The sequence below is a fragment of the Uranotaenia lowii genome, chromosome 2 (assembly GCF_029784155.1).
Source record: "Uranotaenia lowii strain MFRU-FL chromosome 2, ASM2978415v1, whole genome shotgun sequence".
NCBI classification, from domain to species: domain Eukaryota; kingdom Metazoa; phylum Arthropoda; class Insecta; order Diptera; family Culicidae; genus Uranotaenia; species Uranotaenia lowii.
The window spans coordinates 309,776,038-309,796,100 of NC_073692.1; the positions used below are offsets into that span (position 1 = coordinate 309,776,038).

Consider the following 20,063-nt stretch of genomic DNA (forward strand, 5'->3'; position numbering starts at 1 on the left):
TCGATGATTTATGGAAGGCAGGTGCAAAACAATTTGTCAATAATTTGTTATTATAATTTTTTTTTCCTGTAGGGGAGAGCCCACTGCGACCAGTAGTTGATCTATTGTGGTGTTTACCCCGCGTTACTATATGCTGTCAGGTTCACCTGCACTATTGATTGGAGTGACAGTTGATTGCTGACTAAGCATTTTATCCCAATCGGGTATAATATCAAAGATGTATGATATGATATAACCTTCTTAGGGCTGATATGCAACCATATGTCTTGTGCGCTTATTAACTTTGCCCCAAGAACACGCTCTCTCCTCTTAAGGAGGGCGCAGCAGTTGCATAAGAGATGCTCTGCAGTTTCTTTTTCGAACCCGCAGAACCGACAGTCGTCGTTTTGTATAATGTTTATCCTTTTGAGATGCTGTTTTGTTGGACAGTGTCCTGTCAATAGACCAGTGTAAGTACTTAACTCGTGCTTACTTAAGTTCAACATGTTTTTTGAGAGTCGTGCGCTTGGTTCAATGAATCTTTTTGCCTGAGTTGCTCCCTCCGCTGTTTTCCAGTTGGAAACAATAGTGGTGCTTTCCCAGTTCTTGAGCTCCATAGTCAAGGCATTTCTCGATACTCCGCAGAAAGGTTCAGGTCCAATCAACAGTCCCTGAGATCCTTCCCTAGCTAGTTGGTCTGCTTCTTCGTTCCCTAGGATACCGCAGTGGCCTAATACCCAGAATAAAGATACTCTGTTCCTTATGGCCAGGTTTCTTAGTGCAACTATACACTCCCAAACTAGTTTGGAGTAACATGTGAACGTACTTAGTGCTCGGAGAGCAGCCTGGCTGTCAGAGAACATGCAGATACTTGTGTACCTGTATCCCCTTTTCAAACAGGCTAAAGTGCATTCTAGAATTGCTTGAATTTCAGCTTGGAATACTGTTGGCCAGTTTCCCATAGGAATTGAGATCCTGAGTCTAGGTCCGAAAACCCCTGCCCCAGTTCTTTTATCCATTTTTGACCCATCAGTGAAGAATAGGATCGATCTGGGAGGAACCGCAGGTCCACCTGACTCCCACACGTCCCTATCATTGATAGTTACATTGTATGGTATGTCTAGGTTGAAAATGGGCTCCATCCAGTCATCATTTTTCACAATAAGTGAGTTTAATTTAAATTTCTTTAGGATTTTGAGGTGTCCTGTAAGATCTCCTTCATAGAGAGTTTTGTGTTTGGAGAGTCTCAAGGCACTACGTTCCGCCTCTAACTCAATGAATTGATGTAGAGGCAGAATATTTAGCAGTGCATTTAGAGCCTCATTCGGTGTGCTTCGCTTTGCGCCAGTTATAGCTAGCGTTGCTAGTCTTTGGAGCTTCGCTAGTTTTTTCTGGGCCGTAATTTGCATAGTTTTGGTCCACCATACTGTAGGATACGGATGAGCAATTACACATTTAGAACAAAAAAGAATATTTAAAAAGTTATGATACATGAGCCATATAACTTAAATATAAATCAATCTGATACTTTTCATTTCACCGTGTATTCATCGATAAACGCGGTAACGAAGGAGAAAACGATGAGAGAGAGAGAAACAGGGATAGAGATTGAAAAACGGTATACAAAAACGAGCGCTGGAAAGTTCAGTTTACTAACGAATTTTCAAGGCTACAGATGTGATTGGTGTTCGTTTCGTGATAAATCCGAAGAATCCGACACATACTAAGGAGGCATAAGAGATTTTGGGTCTTATAATAGCTGCAAATATCCAGTAGATAATTTTCGGCTGTAGTCCCCATTTTTTCCCTACTCCTTTGAGGCAGACCTATAGAGCTGTTGTAGCCTTAGCGATTACATGCTCTATCTGTGGGTTCCATGATAGCTTTGAGTCTAGTACTATGCCTAAATATTTCACTTGTGATTCGAGGTTTAACACTTCCCCATCTAATGTTAGAGGTTTTAGTGTAATTTTTCGTCTCCTAGTGAAGGCTATCACAGTAGTTTTGGAAGGGTTTATGTTTACTCCCTCTTCCCTGCACCAAAATAGTGCGTAGTTGAGTGCAGTTTGCATTCTATTAGACAGCACATTCTCATGTTTTCCCCGAACTATAATAACTACGTCGTCTGCAAAGCCAATAACTTCGAATCCCATGGATACAAGTTTGTTTAGGAGGTCATCCACTATCAAGGACCACAACAACGGTGATAGAACCCCGCCTTGGGGACATCCCTTCGTTGGTGTGGCTTTGAAGTCCTCCCAAGCTTGCATAAATGGTTCTGTTTATTAGCATTGCACTAGTCCAGTTAACAATTGCCGAGTGGCACCCTCGTCTTTTCATAGCTGTTTCGATTGAAGTGTGAGATGCGTTGTCGAATGCCCCTTCAATGTCTAAAAAAGAAGCGAGTGCTATTTCTTTTGCCTCTACAGTCTTTTCTAGTTTTTGTGTAAGGGTATGTAAGGCCGTAACCGTGGACATACCTTTTTTGTAAGCGAACTGGAAGTTGTTTAGCTTACTTAAGCTAAGATACTGCGATTTAATATACTCGTCAAGTATCTTCTCCATTATTTTCAAAATAATGGACGTTAGACTAATAGGTCTGAATGCCTTAGGTTGTGTTTTATCTTTTTTCCCTGGTTTCGGGATAAAGATCACGCGCACCTTCTTCCACTGAGTTGGAATATGACAGAGGGTCATACTGGCGACGAACATCTCTACCAAGGCAGGTGTTACCATTTGTTTAGCTTGCTGTATTTGAATTGGTAAAATTCCATCTTCACCAGCTGCTTTGAATGGTTCGAATGTACTTATTGCCCAGTCAACCATTGAAGGTGTAAAGATTGTGCGTGATTTGCGAAGTGCTTCATCACGTCTGACATTTCGAGTGAGTCTTTCAATCGGAGTGTCATTAATCTCTATTCCTTCAATGGATTCAATAGAATGACGTTTAATATTAATATTTTACGAACACTACCCATGAAAATTTTAAATTTTTTTATAAGTGATATTTTGAGTGCGATTCGCGCTAAAAAGATTATAAATTCAAATGGGCCAGTTGGTTTAAAAGGTCGCTCACCCCTGGCTTACATATTAAGAAACAAATATTTTTTTAGAAGACTTACCCCGCCCTAAGCTGATTCAGACATTACAGACTGAATAAGTGAAAATTTAAGATTAACATTTAACCAGTTATACTTTAACCGATATACACCATTTAACGAAAACAAGGTAAACACGAATAGCGCTATCTGGCGATAGAAACGGAAGAATTACACTCTGAATGGGTCGATTCACGATGACGTATGTTCCCTTTTGTGGTGACAGTTTGCACGTCCTGTTCACAAAATTTTACGAACGAGAAATGGGGTGCGGCGAAATTTTTCGTGTAACTGCACGGTCAAGAAATTTGACTCAAAACTCAGTTTGAGTATAGCAAAAAACCAAGTCCCAAGTTTTTAATGGTTATCTCTCCGGGAATGAACGGAAACTTGAAAATTCTTTAAAATTTCGAAAACGAGATTTGTTTATTAAAATGTTTTATTATGTTTTTAAAACTCTTTTTCAAAACATTTGTTCTGGACCCACTTTGCATTGAATATTCTGGGAAAGCGCCTCTACTTGAAAAAAAAGTCCCATCGAATGTCCAAATGTGGAAACTTCTAAAGAATTCAAATTTGCCGAATCAATTGTTCGGAAATTTCTTGTGTTATTTTGACCGGAAGCTGTATACAAATGCATATACTTGTACGACAACACTATTCAGGGACAGGAGAATCCAATATAGGGAAATTCTCCGGTGAACATTCCGAAAAAAAAGACTGAACTATTATAATTTTTTACGATATTCGAGGAATAAAAATAACGTCAGATAGTTAAACCACTAATAACATTGACATGAGACTTAAAACAAAATTGCTCTCTGTTTTTGGCTAGAAGCCTCCTATCGTCGACATTGCGCGGCAGCAATTCGAGCATGCAAATTTTACTGGTATCGACATTCTCGTTAATTTTCGAGCAGCTCCAAAAATCGAAATCGAGTGTCCAGTTAGTAGTTTAACTTTAAAGTTTAAGTCCATTTATTCCAGCTGGATTTACAAACAAAATGATTAATTTTTCATTATTAAATACTTCAAACATCTAATTTTCTTTTCAATTTTTTATCCCAAAACTGAGCCAAGAACTTTTGCTAAAAACGTGTGAATGAGAATAAAATGAGAACCCAAATGTTTGCTTTGCTTCCTCAGCGTGTAGAATTGGAAAATAAGGAATCAAAACAGGAATCGCGAAATGTCAAAAACAGTGAGGCCAAGTAGTGCGTGAATCGACCTTTTTTTCGGAGTTTTGATTAGAGATGCCAGGTTTTCTGATTTATCAGGATTTGTACTGATTTTCGAAAACCGTTATGAAAACTTCCGAATTGTCCAGATTTCTGACAAATGTGCATTAAAAGCACTGACTGTTTAAAGGTTCTGAATAGTCTGATTTTCAAAGTTAAAACCTCAATTAGGATCGAATTTGTAATTATAAGAATATCGGACAAATCTGCAATAAAAAAGTTGAACCCATTTAACCAATGGTAATCTTCGGTTCAGACGATATTTAAATGGTGTTTTTCGATATGAACTGCAGTCCAGCCAAGAAGGTGCTCACATTTGTTGCATATGTTAAGACTTCTAAAGGGTGTTTCACATCAAATTGCATCACGGAAAAAAACGCTGCTGAAATTCGCCCAGTAGACCGATCCTTTTGAAAATTTTTGACACTAAAAATAAACTATTAAACAACTTTTGGCATTTTCTATTCATACTTCAAGCTCACACCTTCCTCTTTACCCCGTCCATGAGGTTGTGTACATCGTCAGGTTGTAGTTTTTTTTTTAACAGAAATCCATTTTCTCTTGAAGTCCGCCTCCGATTTGACAACTTTTGGGTTCTTCCGGAGTGTCTGCTTCAAAATCGCCCAATACTTCTGGTAGTAAGCGCTTCTGTAGAAATTCCTTAAGGTCAACCTGCCCGTTTACCGTGCCGGTCGTCACGAAGGGGGCGCTCCGCTTTCCGCAAGAGCAGATCGCTTGCCACACAATGTACTTTTTGACAAACTTGGATAGTTTCTGCTTGCGAATCTCCTCCTTCTGCGGCGAAGAACAACAGGCCTAGCAGCTGACGAAAGTCCGCTCTGACGTAGGTTTCGTCGTCCATTACCAGGCAATGCGGCTTCGTCAGCATTTCGGTGTACAGCTTCCGGGCTCGCGTCTTCCCCACCATGTTTTGCCTTTCGTTAGGGGCCCTCTGAGCCTTGTATGTACGCAGGACCTCCCGCTGCTTGGTCCGCTGGACAAATGAACTTGAAAAATTCAGCTTTTAGGCGACATCTCGGAACGAACTTCTCGGATCACGTCTAAACTGCTTAGCTACGCGCTTGTGATCTTTTTCACTGACGGAGCATCCATTTTTTCCGTTCTTCACCTTCCGGTCGATGGTTAGGATCTTCACCTTCCGGTCGATGGTTAGGTTCGAAATATAGTTTTAGTACTCTGCTGGCCGTGGATTGGACGATTCCCAGCATCATACCGATATCCCGATGTGACAACTCCGGATTCTCGAAATGAGTGCGCAGGATTGATTCACGACGCTCTTTTTTCTTTAAACGATTTTTTTTACAAATTTACGAAAAATTGTCAGTGAAGCATGGCCAACGTGATCTATACAATCTTATCAGATTATAAGCAAAAGCTTAAGATATAATTCCTGAAAATTAAATTTCTACAGCGTTTTTTAAGTGATGCAATTTTATGTGACACACCCTTTACATCACCTGTTCATGCTTTGTTTATGCAATCCAGTAATGTCCTGAAAATTTAATCAAATCCTGTTTTTTGACAACACCACCTGGAACCTCTGTTCGACAATCATCGCAAAAAGCAGGGCGTCTACAGCTACAGGAGGATGCATTTTGAGGAAAAGTAGGCTAGGGGTACCAAAAGTTTCTCAGTGGTGGAGGGTGGCGACGAAGCGCTTTTTGACAGCCAGCTGTTCGCCTATCATGCCTACGATTATTTACGATTGCCTGTCACAAGATGGTCAATTCCGTGTTCTGGTATATTAACACACTCGGAGCTGTACTCGCCCTGGTAAAAGGTGTTGGTCAGGGATGCCGTCCGATTAAATTTTCTTCATTTGATTTGTGTTTTTTTTGTCGAACAATCATGAAAAAATTATTTGAGAATGAGATTCAATTTCGGATTTTATTAGTCAGCATAAAAATCTAAAATGACACCCACCGATTCTTTCAGCAAAGATCATTTGATATAAAACTTATAACCGATGGTATTATTTCAAAGTAAATTTTAACAAATTTCAAATCCTTCTTTTGTTACTCGGAGTTGGAACATCGCGAGGGGGGGGGGGGGGGAGGCAATAAAAAATAATGCAAAAAACAAATAAATTGGAATAAATTGCACGAAAGTTTGTATGCAACCAAATTGCATTCTATATTATTGCATTAAACTTATAGATCATGTATTTTTTATCGAAAAATTCAATAACATCAAGAATACAAAATGTGAATTCATTTCCATCTTCCAAAATTTGGTTCTAAGTCTTGTAATCTTTCGGATATTTGAATTTTTATTTGAAATTTACCTAAAATATTTCAAACTTTATGTATTCCCCATCTTCGGGATTTTGGAAATTTCGAAGGGGGGGGGGGGGAGGGTGACAAAAGAAGAAATTTATATTTGTTCCAGCCTAATAGTACAAGAATTTATGTTAATTTTTTTTTCGTTGGAGATGTATAAGCCTTTTTGAAATTTAGAATACCGTAATTGATTTTTTTTTTTCAATACTTTTGGATTTATTTTTATCATATTTTGATTTAAAATCGTTAAAAACCCATTAAGGGGTTGATTGGAATGCTAAATATAGTTTGTTGCATTACAATGCATCAGTTCATCAGCTCACCAATAAGAAAAAAAGTTTTATATAATTGTTTTTTGTACCTCTAACCATCATATACCTTACTAAATTTTCGGACCATAATTGGCTTTTTTGATAAAGTTTAATTTACTTGAGTTCAACTCAAATGACTCATCTGTTTATTGATATAGAAAAGTGGTGATACGTATTGGGTAAAATATTGCAACAAAATAAATATAAAATATTTTTTATTAACTGTTGGGTTGCAAATATTTTAAGCAAAATTGAGCTTTTTTTCGAAGGTGATTCAAAACATGGATAAATTTTCTTATAACTTTTTTTTTTACTGATTATTTGTTTTCCAAAAATTTCATGGTGCAAGAGTAGGAATTAAAAAAAAATATAACTGGCATCCCTGTCTAAGTCGTGTCCGGAACAAAATCTATCACAAGTTACACGAATTTCTCGAATTAGTGCTTCCATGTTGTCCGCTAGAGGATGCTGATGCTGTCGCCTTTTCATTGTATGGAGAAAACGACTGTGCTTAATATTGGTTTAGTTTATTTGATTTAACACACATGGACTGAGTATCGAGATGAGAATCAAACCCATGCCTTCAGTTGACCAGTAATTGCCGTCTTACCTCGCTGTGTTATTGTGTATGCATAAATTCAATGTTGAATAACATAAACCGAACAAACAAAAACATTAACTAGTAATTTCTGTTATTTAATTTCAAACGGTGTTGTATGATTTTAATTATATCATTTACTATTGGATCTCAGAAAAATAATTGGCATTGCTAGCACTTTGCATTGGTTTGTCTGCTTTTATTTATATTTTTCTTTCTAATAATAGGTACACCCATAGAAGAGGTTGCAAAAATCCAATGCCTATTTAGCACATCTCTGTGCCGATAATGCGCTGAAATGTGCACTGTGCCGAAGATGATATGTTTGAAAAACCGTAACTGGCATAAGGACTCGGCTCCCAACTAAAATGATGCATGACCACTACATTCAAGCAATACAAGAAAAACATTTTATGGGATTTCGTTCCTATTGGATAATTCATCCCAGAAACAAGAAAATAAAAATATAAACCACAGCGCCCGTAGGGAGAATCGAACTCAAATCACTAACTAAATGGTCTTGCCAGACCGACATCTTAACCAGTGTACTATTTGAGCTTCATGCAGGAAGAGGGATATTTGTCATAGGCATTCTGCCACCGATCAATCACAAAAGAAACGCACGACAGTGGCCTCCCGGCGTTTGGCCTCCTTTCAAGGTATTCATTTGTCTTGCGATGGAAACGGGAAAGGGAACGGGAGTGGAGGAAACGGGAAACCCATTGAATGAGAACTGTGCTTTGCTTACTGCCTGCTATTACATACACACGCTACATATACACAGCTGCTAAAGCCGGGCAGCTTGGCCGGTGCTTGTTTGCCGGTGAATTGAAGGAATATATTCTTGTTGCTTTTGCTACATACACACGCACAGCTCGGCCGTGGTTGTTTGCCGGTATATTGAAGGGATTGAATTAGAAGGATGTTTTTGTTGTTGCTTTTGCTACATTCACACGCACAGTGCTCGGTTCGCTGGCTGCCTGGTGTAGGCCGGTATTTATTTCCATCCTTCTTCGTCTTGTGATGCGATAGGGAGGGACGTGAAAGCGTTTTTTATTTTGTTTCTTTCAGACATACGCAATTCGGTTAACTTGGGAGATTAATGCCGGTGGGAGCAAATCGAATCAGCACCGATCGCGTTATCTTCTTGTACCAATGATGCTATGTAATTGACTACACGCCATTGGCACAGAGGCTGAATTTTGGGTGTAGCTATTTAAACATCTTCACACAAATCATCCACATCCTGTACCTGTGCTCACCATTGCAGTGACCATTCTCACGATTCCGCCGACAATTTTTACGAGGCATCTCTTTTGAATTTTGTTGATTTCATTCGAAAACGGAAGACGCAAGATAGAAACCACCAGATGGTTTTCTCTAGATAGCCGAAAATTTCGGCCTTAACAAAACGGCTCCAAGGAGCGCGTGAAGGGATAAAAACATCTTCAAGACATTCACCAAAAGCAAACAAACGCCTTTCATCACCAAGAGAGGCATCTCTCATCCATCCATCTCGACGTTTTTCCGTCCGTCCGTCCGTCAAGAATGCAATTATCTTCGCGGGATAGCGCGGGATGATAATTGGCAACGTTTAGGGGTACGTTTATTCAAAAATTAATAATAATAATAATTACCAATTTTCGGTGGTCTTTTCCTTTTCGGAGCTGAGCTTCCAACTTGAGCAATTCAACGAAAAAAAAAACGATGAGCAGATGATGACGATGATTGTGTTGCCTTATCCGGGTGGGCTTTTTGTCAAAAATTGTGCTTCGAGCACTTTTTGAAAAGGTGGTCTTTGGCCTCCAGGTTAAAAAGTCTTAAACCTAAAGTTAAACCATCTTATGTACTCTATTAAATTTGGAGAAAATTGTTTAAAGACCATAGGAATAGTCAACTAAGAAAGAATTACAATTTAATCAAATAGTTGACTTGTAAGTGTTCATGTTTCTAACATATTCATTCAATATATTCATTGACGTTCAAGCTTTAAAAACAAAATTCCAAATGTTTCAACTACAGAACGGTTGAATGAAGCTTTTTTAATATCTGAATTCTAAATCCTTCTATCATTGATTGTTTCACGTCTTATTTCAATCACTTGAACCACTCATCCTATCTCTTTCCACAACCCCATTAAAAATTCCAGTTACCATGTCCTTCCCTGACGTGAAAAACGTGAGTGCATTTATGATACGTTTCCCGGAATACCAACATCATAACCCCGTGACTTGTTGTTAGAGCCCTGCAGGTTGCCTACAGTATGGATGATACTCAGCAGAAGTGTTCGAGAGTGAAATCCTTCTCTTGAACCCGGGGCATCCTCGAGCACTTCCGAATCATCATTATGCACTGCGGGTGGTAACAGAATTTTCGCGCGTGTTGTGATTTGATTTGTAGATTTATGAAACCGGAGATTATGATCGTCATCAGTCTCTGATAGGTAGTTGCTGGTTACTGGTCGTTTGCCTTATTGGATGAGCATCAGCAGGGAGTGTATAACTTCGCATCTCGATATAGTCCTTCCTAAGAGGCAAAAGTTACGAGGGAAAACCAGCTGGTCCGTCAAAGGGGAAGAAATGATTATTATCGAACATTGCGTAGCATTAAAATTACTTCGTTCTGCAATGATGGTCGCAATAAGTGGAATCTGTCTGTTAGTTTTACAAATGATTTCGAGTTGGAGCGTGGCGAAATAAATTGATCATAATATGAGAGGCGTTTTGTCAAGTGAATCATTTTCGGGCTGAATCGACGTTCAATAGAGATAATGACAATTTAATGGAGAGGTCATTGAACTGATGTGTATGCTTTAAGTTGATTTAGATGTAGATAAATCTTTATAATTAAATATAATGATCACGACAAAAATGATCAGTCTATGGTGATTATTTTATGATTTAAAGAATGCTTTCAATTTTTTTCACTAAAAAGTTCATTTCAACCATTATTTTAATGGGCAGAATATTAGAAGTCTTTTCAAATAAACTTGTTGATCAGAAATGAACACACAATTTTTGTAGAGAAATGAAGGGTACCTTGAAATTCCCTTTTAAATTTATTTGATACAAATATTTTGAGGATCAGAAGAATCTTCTCCGCTACTTTATGTATATTTTTGGTACATTACGTTTCTAAAATATCTGGAAAAAACTGAACGATAAAAATAAGGATCCGAGATTTCGGGATCCTTAAAGCATAATGAAAAAAAGTTTTAGGCAATCAGCTCAAACCAATACCCACCGCACTTCTCGCCATACTTTTTTAGAATTTTAGACGCGTGCGTTTTCTTCGAAGTCTCTGTTGTCCTCGTTATTTTTAAAATGGATACCAACAAAACGTCGGAAAAAAATTGGTAAGTAAATCTCATCAATTTGTTCCTATATTAGGAGAAGTGACAAAGCAATTGATGGCCAGTTAAAATTTAAAAAAATATAATTGGATCGGCACAAAACCCGTTCCCAGGATCCAACACTAACGGGTATTTTGTTTTTTTTTTTCTAGTACAAAATCGGTCCTGGACATGAAATCTTTCGACGTCTACCTGCGCGGTCCTCATCCAAAGCCTGAAAATAAGTCTTCCGCAAAGATGGATTACCACTGCCAAAACAAGACGTTAGACAGGTAAGAATGAATCCAGAAGCTGCTGATGGAAATGTACGAAAGCTCGACCCTGGCAGGATTAGATCCAGGAAAAAATAGAAAGCTCCGAGAAATAACTCTTCCGTGTCATCAACACCATACTCCATGAGAATATTGTGATTAAAAATAAATTTCTTCATTTGTTCAAAAAATGTATCATAGTTATTTATTTTAAACTTATTTCACATTTGCTTCGGTGCCGCACTGCACTGAAAGATGCTACTGACACCGCATCACTGACACAGCACCTCTGGTATAGCACCATCAACGCCACATCGACTGACACTACTTTCACTAGCACCTGCTCAGTCCAGCTAGATACTATTCCAAAACTCCACTCAGCACCATTTTCACAGCACGACAGGCACCGCTCCACCGACTCAGCACCCGACAGAGAACACCGCAGTGCGGTGACCGCATCGAATGACAACTAATTTACATAATTTTTCACAACACACAAAATCACCTGTTTTTTGACAGCAAACAGCTGCATGTGTGTTAGTGTGATGGAAAACGATCGAATCCTGTCGCCGAGCGTGATCGGTTTTGACTGGTTTCGATCGATTTCGATTGGTTTCATTGAACTTCGATTTGTTTTGACCAAAACAAAAAGGCAATACTCATAGACGAGACCACTTTCAGCAAAACCTCTCATTCTTACGACTTGAAGTCCGAACTCTCCTAATGACTTGAGAATCGACATCTCCTCGCAATGATTCAAGATTCCCATATAAACCTCTCATCTTCAAGATTCGAAGCCTGAACTCTCCTCTTACGACTTGAGATCAGAACCCTCCTTGCATCGACTCCAAGTTGACATACACTTACCTCTCTTCTGCACGACTCTCTGACTACTTCTGACCTCTCCTCGAAATGACTCAAGGCCCCTGACCCCTCCTTTTGTTGTTCTTGCGACTCGAGACCCGACCTCTTATCGTATAGACTCGGGGTTGACCACACACACCTCTCATTCTAGGGACTCGAGGCCTGACCTCTCCTCAACAATAAGAAGCCCGATCTCTTTTTTTTTTGCTCAAGGACCCTCCGCTCACCCCCTCCACCAAACAGCTCAATTGAGCTGCCTGGTGTGGGCTCCTTGGGGCAATAGACGAACTGGCAGCATATAATAATGATAATAGCAATAATAATTCAAGTTGTTAATTCAAATTCAAATAAATACTATTAATAACTAACTAAATGTCTATTGCCTATATAAAAAAGAAATTAAATTAAAAAAGAAAGTGAGCAGAAATATATACAAAAAGTGCTTCCCAGTGGATTCGAAATCCTTTGAAGGGAAACATGATTTAATTGAATAGAAATTATGAACTAAATATTATTGAAACTAAGCCAAATTTAATCTAATTATATCTATTAGAAAAAAAATCAGTAATTGTATTTACAAGAGTTTATTAAATGTTGATATTTACATGCTAAATTATTCTAAATTTAGCTTTGTGGTGGAACTAAGTGTATATATACTCGTTTACTTTGCTTTTCAGGTAATTTTTCGTTTTTGTTTTAAATGATGCTCTATTTTAGATTTCTTTTAAATTTGTTGGAAGTTTATTAAAACAATGAGGGCCGCAAACGGAAAATCTAGTTTGTCCCAGGTTTGTTAATGCTCGATTGTACTGCAGATTATTCCGATTTAGGGTATTATGTAAGTTTGTGTTAAACAAAATATTATGTACAAAAATAACTGTTTGTAATTCACAAAGTGCTCTGAGTGGTAAATACCATGATCATCCCGGGAATATAATGATGATGTGGAAGACAACATTGGTATCATATCTCCAGGATTCGGAATTTTCTACCTTTATGCCAGTCGTGTGACGATCGAGAGCAGCTAATCTAAGACTTGTGCCTGTCACAGCTCGGTTGATTCCCGACGAAGACGTCATCCTACACCGACTCGAATGGCTCACCTGGGGTCCAGAGCCACCTTACCCGTGGATATTCCCCGATCACGGAATAACCCTTTCCCTGCGATTTCTACTGCGAAAAAGGTAGAGTCTTAGCCCCGCAGCTTCGATCGTTGGAAATCGCACTACTCAGATACTCCCCGAAGGTGCAGCATCCTACTCACGAACGCGGCATATCCATAGGATCCCAAGAGACATCCCAAGCTTTATGCCTAGCTCTTATGCTCTAAAAATCTTTAGTTGAATCTTCATGGTTCAACGATTGAAAGATCTTCGGTTTATCTTCAATACTTATCTATTCATTGAGCTACCTTTGCAGATGAGTGATTATATTGGTTATGTGGTGTTGTGTGTGTCATCTAAGATGTCTCTTGACGCTGAATTGTGATGCAAAAATCGTCGGGTGCGTCGCGTCCGCGTTTTAGTACTTATCTACAGCGTTGACCGCTGACGTGACGCGACGACTGACGCTGTATTGTGTTTCTGCCTTAAGCCTTTTCAAGCGACCAAATACACTTTGAATGTGAAGTTATTTGTGAAAATATAAGTTTTTCCGTACCAATATAAAGAACCCATAAGTTCTAAAATGTGATAACTCGATTCTGTGAATTCTGGTATACTGTGGTATTAGCTCCTTCAAAGAAGAGTGCGTTCAAATATATCTGCTACTCTGGAGATACAAACATCAGTATTCCTTTTTAAATTTGTATATGATCGAAACAAATGTGACCGTATATTAATTGGACTGCGAGACTTCCCTCACGCAAACAAACAGTGATGCTCGATTGTTTTATAAGCAACCAATTTTGCATCCCTGTGGTAAGGGCTTGTGATATAGCTCAGTTGGCAAGTCTGTTGTCTCCTGAGCCGATGTCCACGAGTTCGAGCCCAAGAGTAAACATCGAACACAGTTGTACCGGATGAGTTTTTCAATAACGATCCGCCAACTGCAGCGTTGATAAAGTCGCGAATGCCATAAAGATGGTAAAACGACTATAATCGAAACAAAAAAAAAATCCCTGTGGTAGCAGCAAACCATGGGGTCGGACGCACATTACTAGATAGCCTTCTGTCTGTGAGGTCAGATGCCAGATCGAGAGCAGTTTGCCATGGACCCGCGCCCGTCACGACACATATTCGGGAATTTGAGCGCTACGAATCGGATGTTTCCCGATAGTGATGGTATCTTACACCGACTCGAAAGGCTCGCCAGGCATCGAGAACCTCTCTATCCGCGGTTATTTCTCGACAGTGGTTTACCCTCTTCCTACGGGTTCCGCTACGATGAAGGAATTGTCTTATCCCCGCAGTTTTTCCCGTATGAAGCGGTACTACTAGGATACTCCTCGGCGGTGGGGTATCTTACACACCTTCGCGGCGCACCCATGACCTTCGCAGAAGATGATGCCTTATCTTTATAGCTTTGATGAAGGGTCCGTTCACATCCTCTGCACTACGTTGTCTACTGTCGAGTTGGGCCCATGGACGGCAAGTATGTTGGAAATGTACCGAATATCACCAAAAAACCGGTAAGTCAAATATTCGGCTCACCGAATAGTTGAGCTAAGTATTCGGCCGAATAGGCCGAATATCTACTACAAACTTGTTAATTTTCAAAAAACTTTGGAGAATCAATAAAATATCCAAAAGTAATGTTGTAAAAGCTACATAATCATTAAAAACAAATGGTTTCAGCAAAACGTCTAAGGTGTATCCGCGTATCTTTCACTGTAGATCGTACAGGAGAATGCTGAACGGTATCCCTTTATACTTTGATAATAGTTTATTCCACATTTTCTGGAATTACTAAGGCTAGCCGCCGGCCGTGGCCTAGAGGACAGCGTTCCAGTCTTCTAAGCCAGAGTCCATGAGATCGAATCCCGATCACGGCACACATAGTACACTTTCAGTGGTCTGGTGGTTTTAGCATTTGTAAGATGCTAGCCAATTATATCCTTGAAAGATTGTACGCCTTAGAGTTAAGTAAATTAGATCTCTTCAAAGAAACATGATGTTTCACTGAGATCCTATATGTGTGTGTTGCCCATAACCCAAATAAGTCAAATCTGGTCGGGATGTCTAAATATTGCTTAAAACTTCCCGAGTTTTGCTCGGGTTTATTCAGATTATTTGCTAAATAAAATAAAAAAACTCAAATTCTTCTTTCACATGTTTTAGATTTTGTGTTCAATAACGGTTTTCCAAAAATTTCAAAATACACATAAATTTTGCCCTTTTTTAAATTTTATTTTTCAAAAATCGTTCTGAATGCCTGACCGACTGGATACGTGTGATTGAAAGTATGGCATGCTTAAGGTTAAAGATCATCTATCTTTTCAACAACTATTTTGAAGATATCTTGCTCAAATTCAACCTTCATCTAATTCAATATCAGAGAAGCAATTTCATATAGCTTGACACCTGTTTCGACATGTGTTATCCCAGATTTCACAGGAACGCAATCTCTTTGTTGATAAACGCTTTAGAAGCGACTAGCCATTCGATGACTTTTCTCAGTTATTGGTGACATTTTAAAAATCAGAAAGACCCCTACTTATAAAGTATCCTGTACTACATCATCCGATAATAATCGACTAAAAAAACATGGGGGGCATTAATATGGAAGGAAAAGAAAACATTGAAATAATCGCTAAAGGTTTTTTCATTGAAAACTCAATAAAATATCAGACCAAATATTCGGCCGAATTTTTGATTGGCCGAATAGGTGAAAAGGTCAATATTCGGTATTGGGCCGTTCGCCGAATACAACTATTCGGTACATCTTTAGTACGTACCGTCACAAACCTCCAGGTTGTCGCTCCATGTGTGCTGCTCTCTTACAGACGTAATCGATATGACTAGTGAAGCTGAGCCTGTCACCCCGAAGAGTTCACCCTCGCTTTCGGTGAACCTCTGGGGTCAGTCCTGAACCACATTCTCAAGGAACTCACTCGCTGTGTCCAGTAGGCAGATCGGCCAGTACGCCGACAGGTCTCTTGGAGGCTTACCGTGTTTTGGCAGAGAGGCTAATTTTTGTAATTTTGAAATGTTTTGTAAGTTTTGTAAGTTTTGTAATTTTAGTTATTTTTGTCATTTTTATAACTTTTTTTTAATTTTTGTTTTTTTTTTTGTTATTTTTGTATTTTTTTTATTTTTGTGAATTTTGTAGATTTTGATTTTTTTTTTAATTTGGTCATTTTCGCCATTTTTGTTATTTGTCAAATTTTTGTCATTTTTGTAATTTTGGTATTTTTTGACATTTTTGTCATTCTTGTCATTTTTGTCATTTTTGTCATTTTTGTCATTTTTGTCATTTTTGTCATTTTTGTCATTTTTGTCATTTTTGTCATTTTTGTCATTTTTGTCATTTTTGTCATTTTTGTCATTTTTGTCATTTTTGTCATTTTTGTCATTTTTGTCATTTTTGTCATTTTTGTCATTTTTGTCATTTTTGTCATTTTTGTCATTTTTGTCATTTTTGTCATTTTTGTCATTTTTGTCATTTTTGTCATTTTTGTCATTTTTGTCATTTTTGTCATTTTTGTCATTTTTGTCATTTTTGTCATTTTTGTCATTTTTGTCATTTTTGTCATTTTTGTCATTTTTGTCATTTTTGTCATTTTTGTCATTTTTGTCATTTTTGTCATTTTTGTCATTTTTGTCATTTTTGTCATTTTTTGTCATTTTTTGTCATTTTTGTCATTTTTGTCATTTTTGTCATTTTTGTCATTTTTGTCATTTTTGTCATTTTTGTCATTTTTGTCATTTTTGTCATTTTTGTCATTTTTGTCATTTTTGTCATTTTTGTCATTTTTGTCATTTTTGTCATTTTTGTCATTTTTGTCATTTTTGTCATTTTTGTCATTTTTGTCATTTTTGTCATTTTTGTCATTTTTGTCATTTTTGTCTTTTTTGTCATTTTTGTCATTTTTGTCATTTTTGTCATTTTTGTCATTTTTGTCATTTTTGTCATTTTTGTCATTTTTGTCATTTTTGTCATTTTTGTCATTTTTGTCATTTTTGTCATTTTTGTCATTTTTGTCATTTTTGTCATTTTTGTCATTTTTGTCATTTTTGTCATTTTTGTCATTTTTGTCATTTTTGTCATTTTTGTCATTTTTGTCATTTTTGTCATTTTTGTCATTTTTGTCATTTTTGTCATTTTTGTCATTTTTGTCATTTGTCTCTTAATTTTGCCAGTTTTTTCAATTCAGTTTAATACGAAAAATTTGCAAATGTTTTTAAATTCTCTTATTTTTGACAATTTTTGCAATTTTGTCAATTTTTGTCATTTTGATGTTGAGAGAGTCATGCTTGGTTCTTGAGCATTATCGGAAAATGCTGGAGAGGAAAAATTCGGAAATTTCGGGATTGCAATTTACAATACGGTTAAATTTGAGAAACGGGTTTGGCGGAAAGCTGAACTAGGAAACAAACATAATGTTTATGTGAAAGTTGACAAATATAGAATCTTGACAGCTTTGTCGATTAAGTTAAGTTTTTGTTAAATTTAGTATCCTTGTTGTTTTGTTCGTCATTTTGTCAATTTTGTCGAAAGCATATGCGGATGCTCCCATCGCCTATTGTGTCTATGACGTCATTTTAAATTTAAGATAATCATGATAAGTGATTGCTGGATGTTGATAGCAAGCCAGATGGATAAATTTTTTAAAGTGATCATTTTTAAGGCAATTGTTATGAAAATCAAATTTTTTAACTATGTATTTAGCTTTTTCCGTTCTTATATAGATTGAATAGTAGAAATAGTACAGTTTTTAAAGATAAAAATTATTTCAATATTTCAGTTCAGTTTCGTACCTATGAAGGTAGGTCTTAGACCCATAATCAATGATCTCCCAAATCGACCGATAACTATACATTTTTGTAAGAAAGGCAAAAAAGCTCACTATCAAAAGTGGCATCTTCCATAGCTCTATTAAGTATTTTCCGAATCATCCAGTTTTTTTAGTACAAGTTGATAAATCTGTTGCACCCTGCCTGTTGATAAATTACATGTCAAGCTGAAATTGATGGCACGAAAAATTTGAGCCTAAAACTAGCAAAATATTATCATTGATGGCTTGTATTAAAAAAACTCGTCAACAAATTAAACCGAGTGATCTGTGAACAATTCATGAATGAAACTAAAAATTTTGTTGATTCTTGTCAACTCTGTAGGCTCGAATAGACTTACCATAGTTTTGCTTGGTTTTACGTCAGATGTCTTGAAGTGCAACTTAAAAGTTGTTTATGGTGTTTTTATACACGATTGCAAAACTCCTGCTAGTGTATCATTTCTTTCGGTTTCCTTAATAATTTCTGCTACTCGTTTCGACTCAGACACAGTTTAAAGCTCCAATTATTTTGAGGACACATGATCGATAAGTAGTTTTTTTTTTTGGTATTCAGGAGCATCCCCTGATTGTGAACTATTTCACACCAGTTGCTTGTTTGTTGAACTAACATATATGTTTTATCATGAACAGTATACCATTCTGAATTCGAGGCAGTTTTTCGGAAAATTAAATAAAGGATTCATACTTTTTTTCATTCTAGGAATAACAATTCAGCAAATTTTTAATATAGTGCATTAGTATCCCTTTACATAGTTTTTGTAAAATTCAAAGCTTTAACACATACGATAAAAATTGTATCCTTTAAGTACATGTGCCTTATTAAGAGGAAATTCTTCAGTCATTTTTATTGTCTAGAAAACTTTTTAATGTTTCGAAATGAATTCCTCTCTGGATGATTTGATGCATTTATGACGGTAAATAATCGAATATTATTGTTACAAAACCAACATCTATCAAGTTGACCTAAGCAAAGAATCCCCCTTCGAACACGTGTTTGTATCGAATGTAAAAGCAATACAAAATCACAAACGCAATAAACACCAGAAGAAAGAAAACCACTAAAACAATCTCGAGCCAGTAGGAACCATCGCTGCAATCCTCAACGGTTACGCCATCGATCCATCCACTGCACCAGTCAGTCTGCTCCAGGGTGCACTGCTTCATATAGAGTGGACTTTTATTTTCCTCGATAATCTTCAACTGAACACACTTGTATCGGTCTGGATCAGCAAGGTCGGCGGCCACCGTCAAATTTGGATTCTTATAGCCCCAGTGATACAACATGCCCCGAAGCATGATGTGACGACATTCCACGGGTTCGGCCGCCTGATTGCATTCCGTCCAGCTTTTCGTCGAACGACACGTGTCACAGGTAATGTGTCCTGAAAATAAAGTTGCATCAATTCAAGAAAAACTTATAAATGCGGACTGTTTAACGAAGAAAATCATCATTTATTAGCAGGTACATCGAATAATTTTTTTCAAATTGCTAGTAGAACCATTGTACCTTCAACTATACTCAGTCCAAGCATCAAAACAAAAACAGTACATTCTTTAATGAAAATTGACATTTCATTCAATGGAATAACGCTGAAACCCAGTGAGTCAACCAACAATGAACGCACACATCTAGTGACTGAGTATAGAAAGATTCACTTTGACTACTGCCGGATGATGTTTACTAATGGACATGAGCGATTAGTATTCGTGGTTGCATTGAGAGCATCACGGATTTGCGACTGCGCATTCGTGATCGTCTATTCAATCAAACAATCGTTGGATGATAGTTATTAATAACAAGTGATCAGCAAACAAAAAGCTAGAAGGTTCATGAATCAAATCATAGAAGCTGTCCGGAAACCGATAGATAAATGGTATCAAATACCGTCAACTGGGGTAACATGCTACACTTTTCAACTTCAATGGGCCCCAAAAAAGTTATATCGACGGATTATCATATATCTAGTGATTATGCACCAAAAGTTTTAAGGTTGAAGGGGCTTGATGCCCTTGACGTAGTTTGAAAAATTTTAGTTTCCGCTATTTTTTTTTATTATTTCTTCAAACATGCGATTTTTACCTCACTCAGAAAAAGGGTTGACTTGCCACAAATTTT

At 37.5% G+C, this 20,063-nt stretch overlaps 1 protein-coding gene across 1 annotated transcript; it reads right to left on the reverse strand.

The window, feature by feature from the left end:
- Positions 1 to 18,682: 18,682 nt before the first annotated feature.
- LOC129748979 (uncharacterized) lies at positions 18,683 to 19,606 on the reverse strand. The gene is made up of 2 exons (XM_055743791.1): positions 19,455 to 19,606; positions 18,683 to 19,329 (listed from the first exon to the last, which is right to left on the reverse strand). Exons 1-2 carry the CDS (start codon positions 19,516 to 19,518, stop codon positions 18,911 to 18,913), a joined length of 483 nt encoding a protein of 160 aa, XP_055599766.1. The 5' UTR covers positions 19,519 to 19,606; the 3' UTR covers positions 18,683 to 18,910.
- Positions 19,607 to 20,063: the final 457 nt, after the last annotated feature.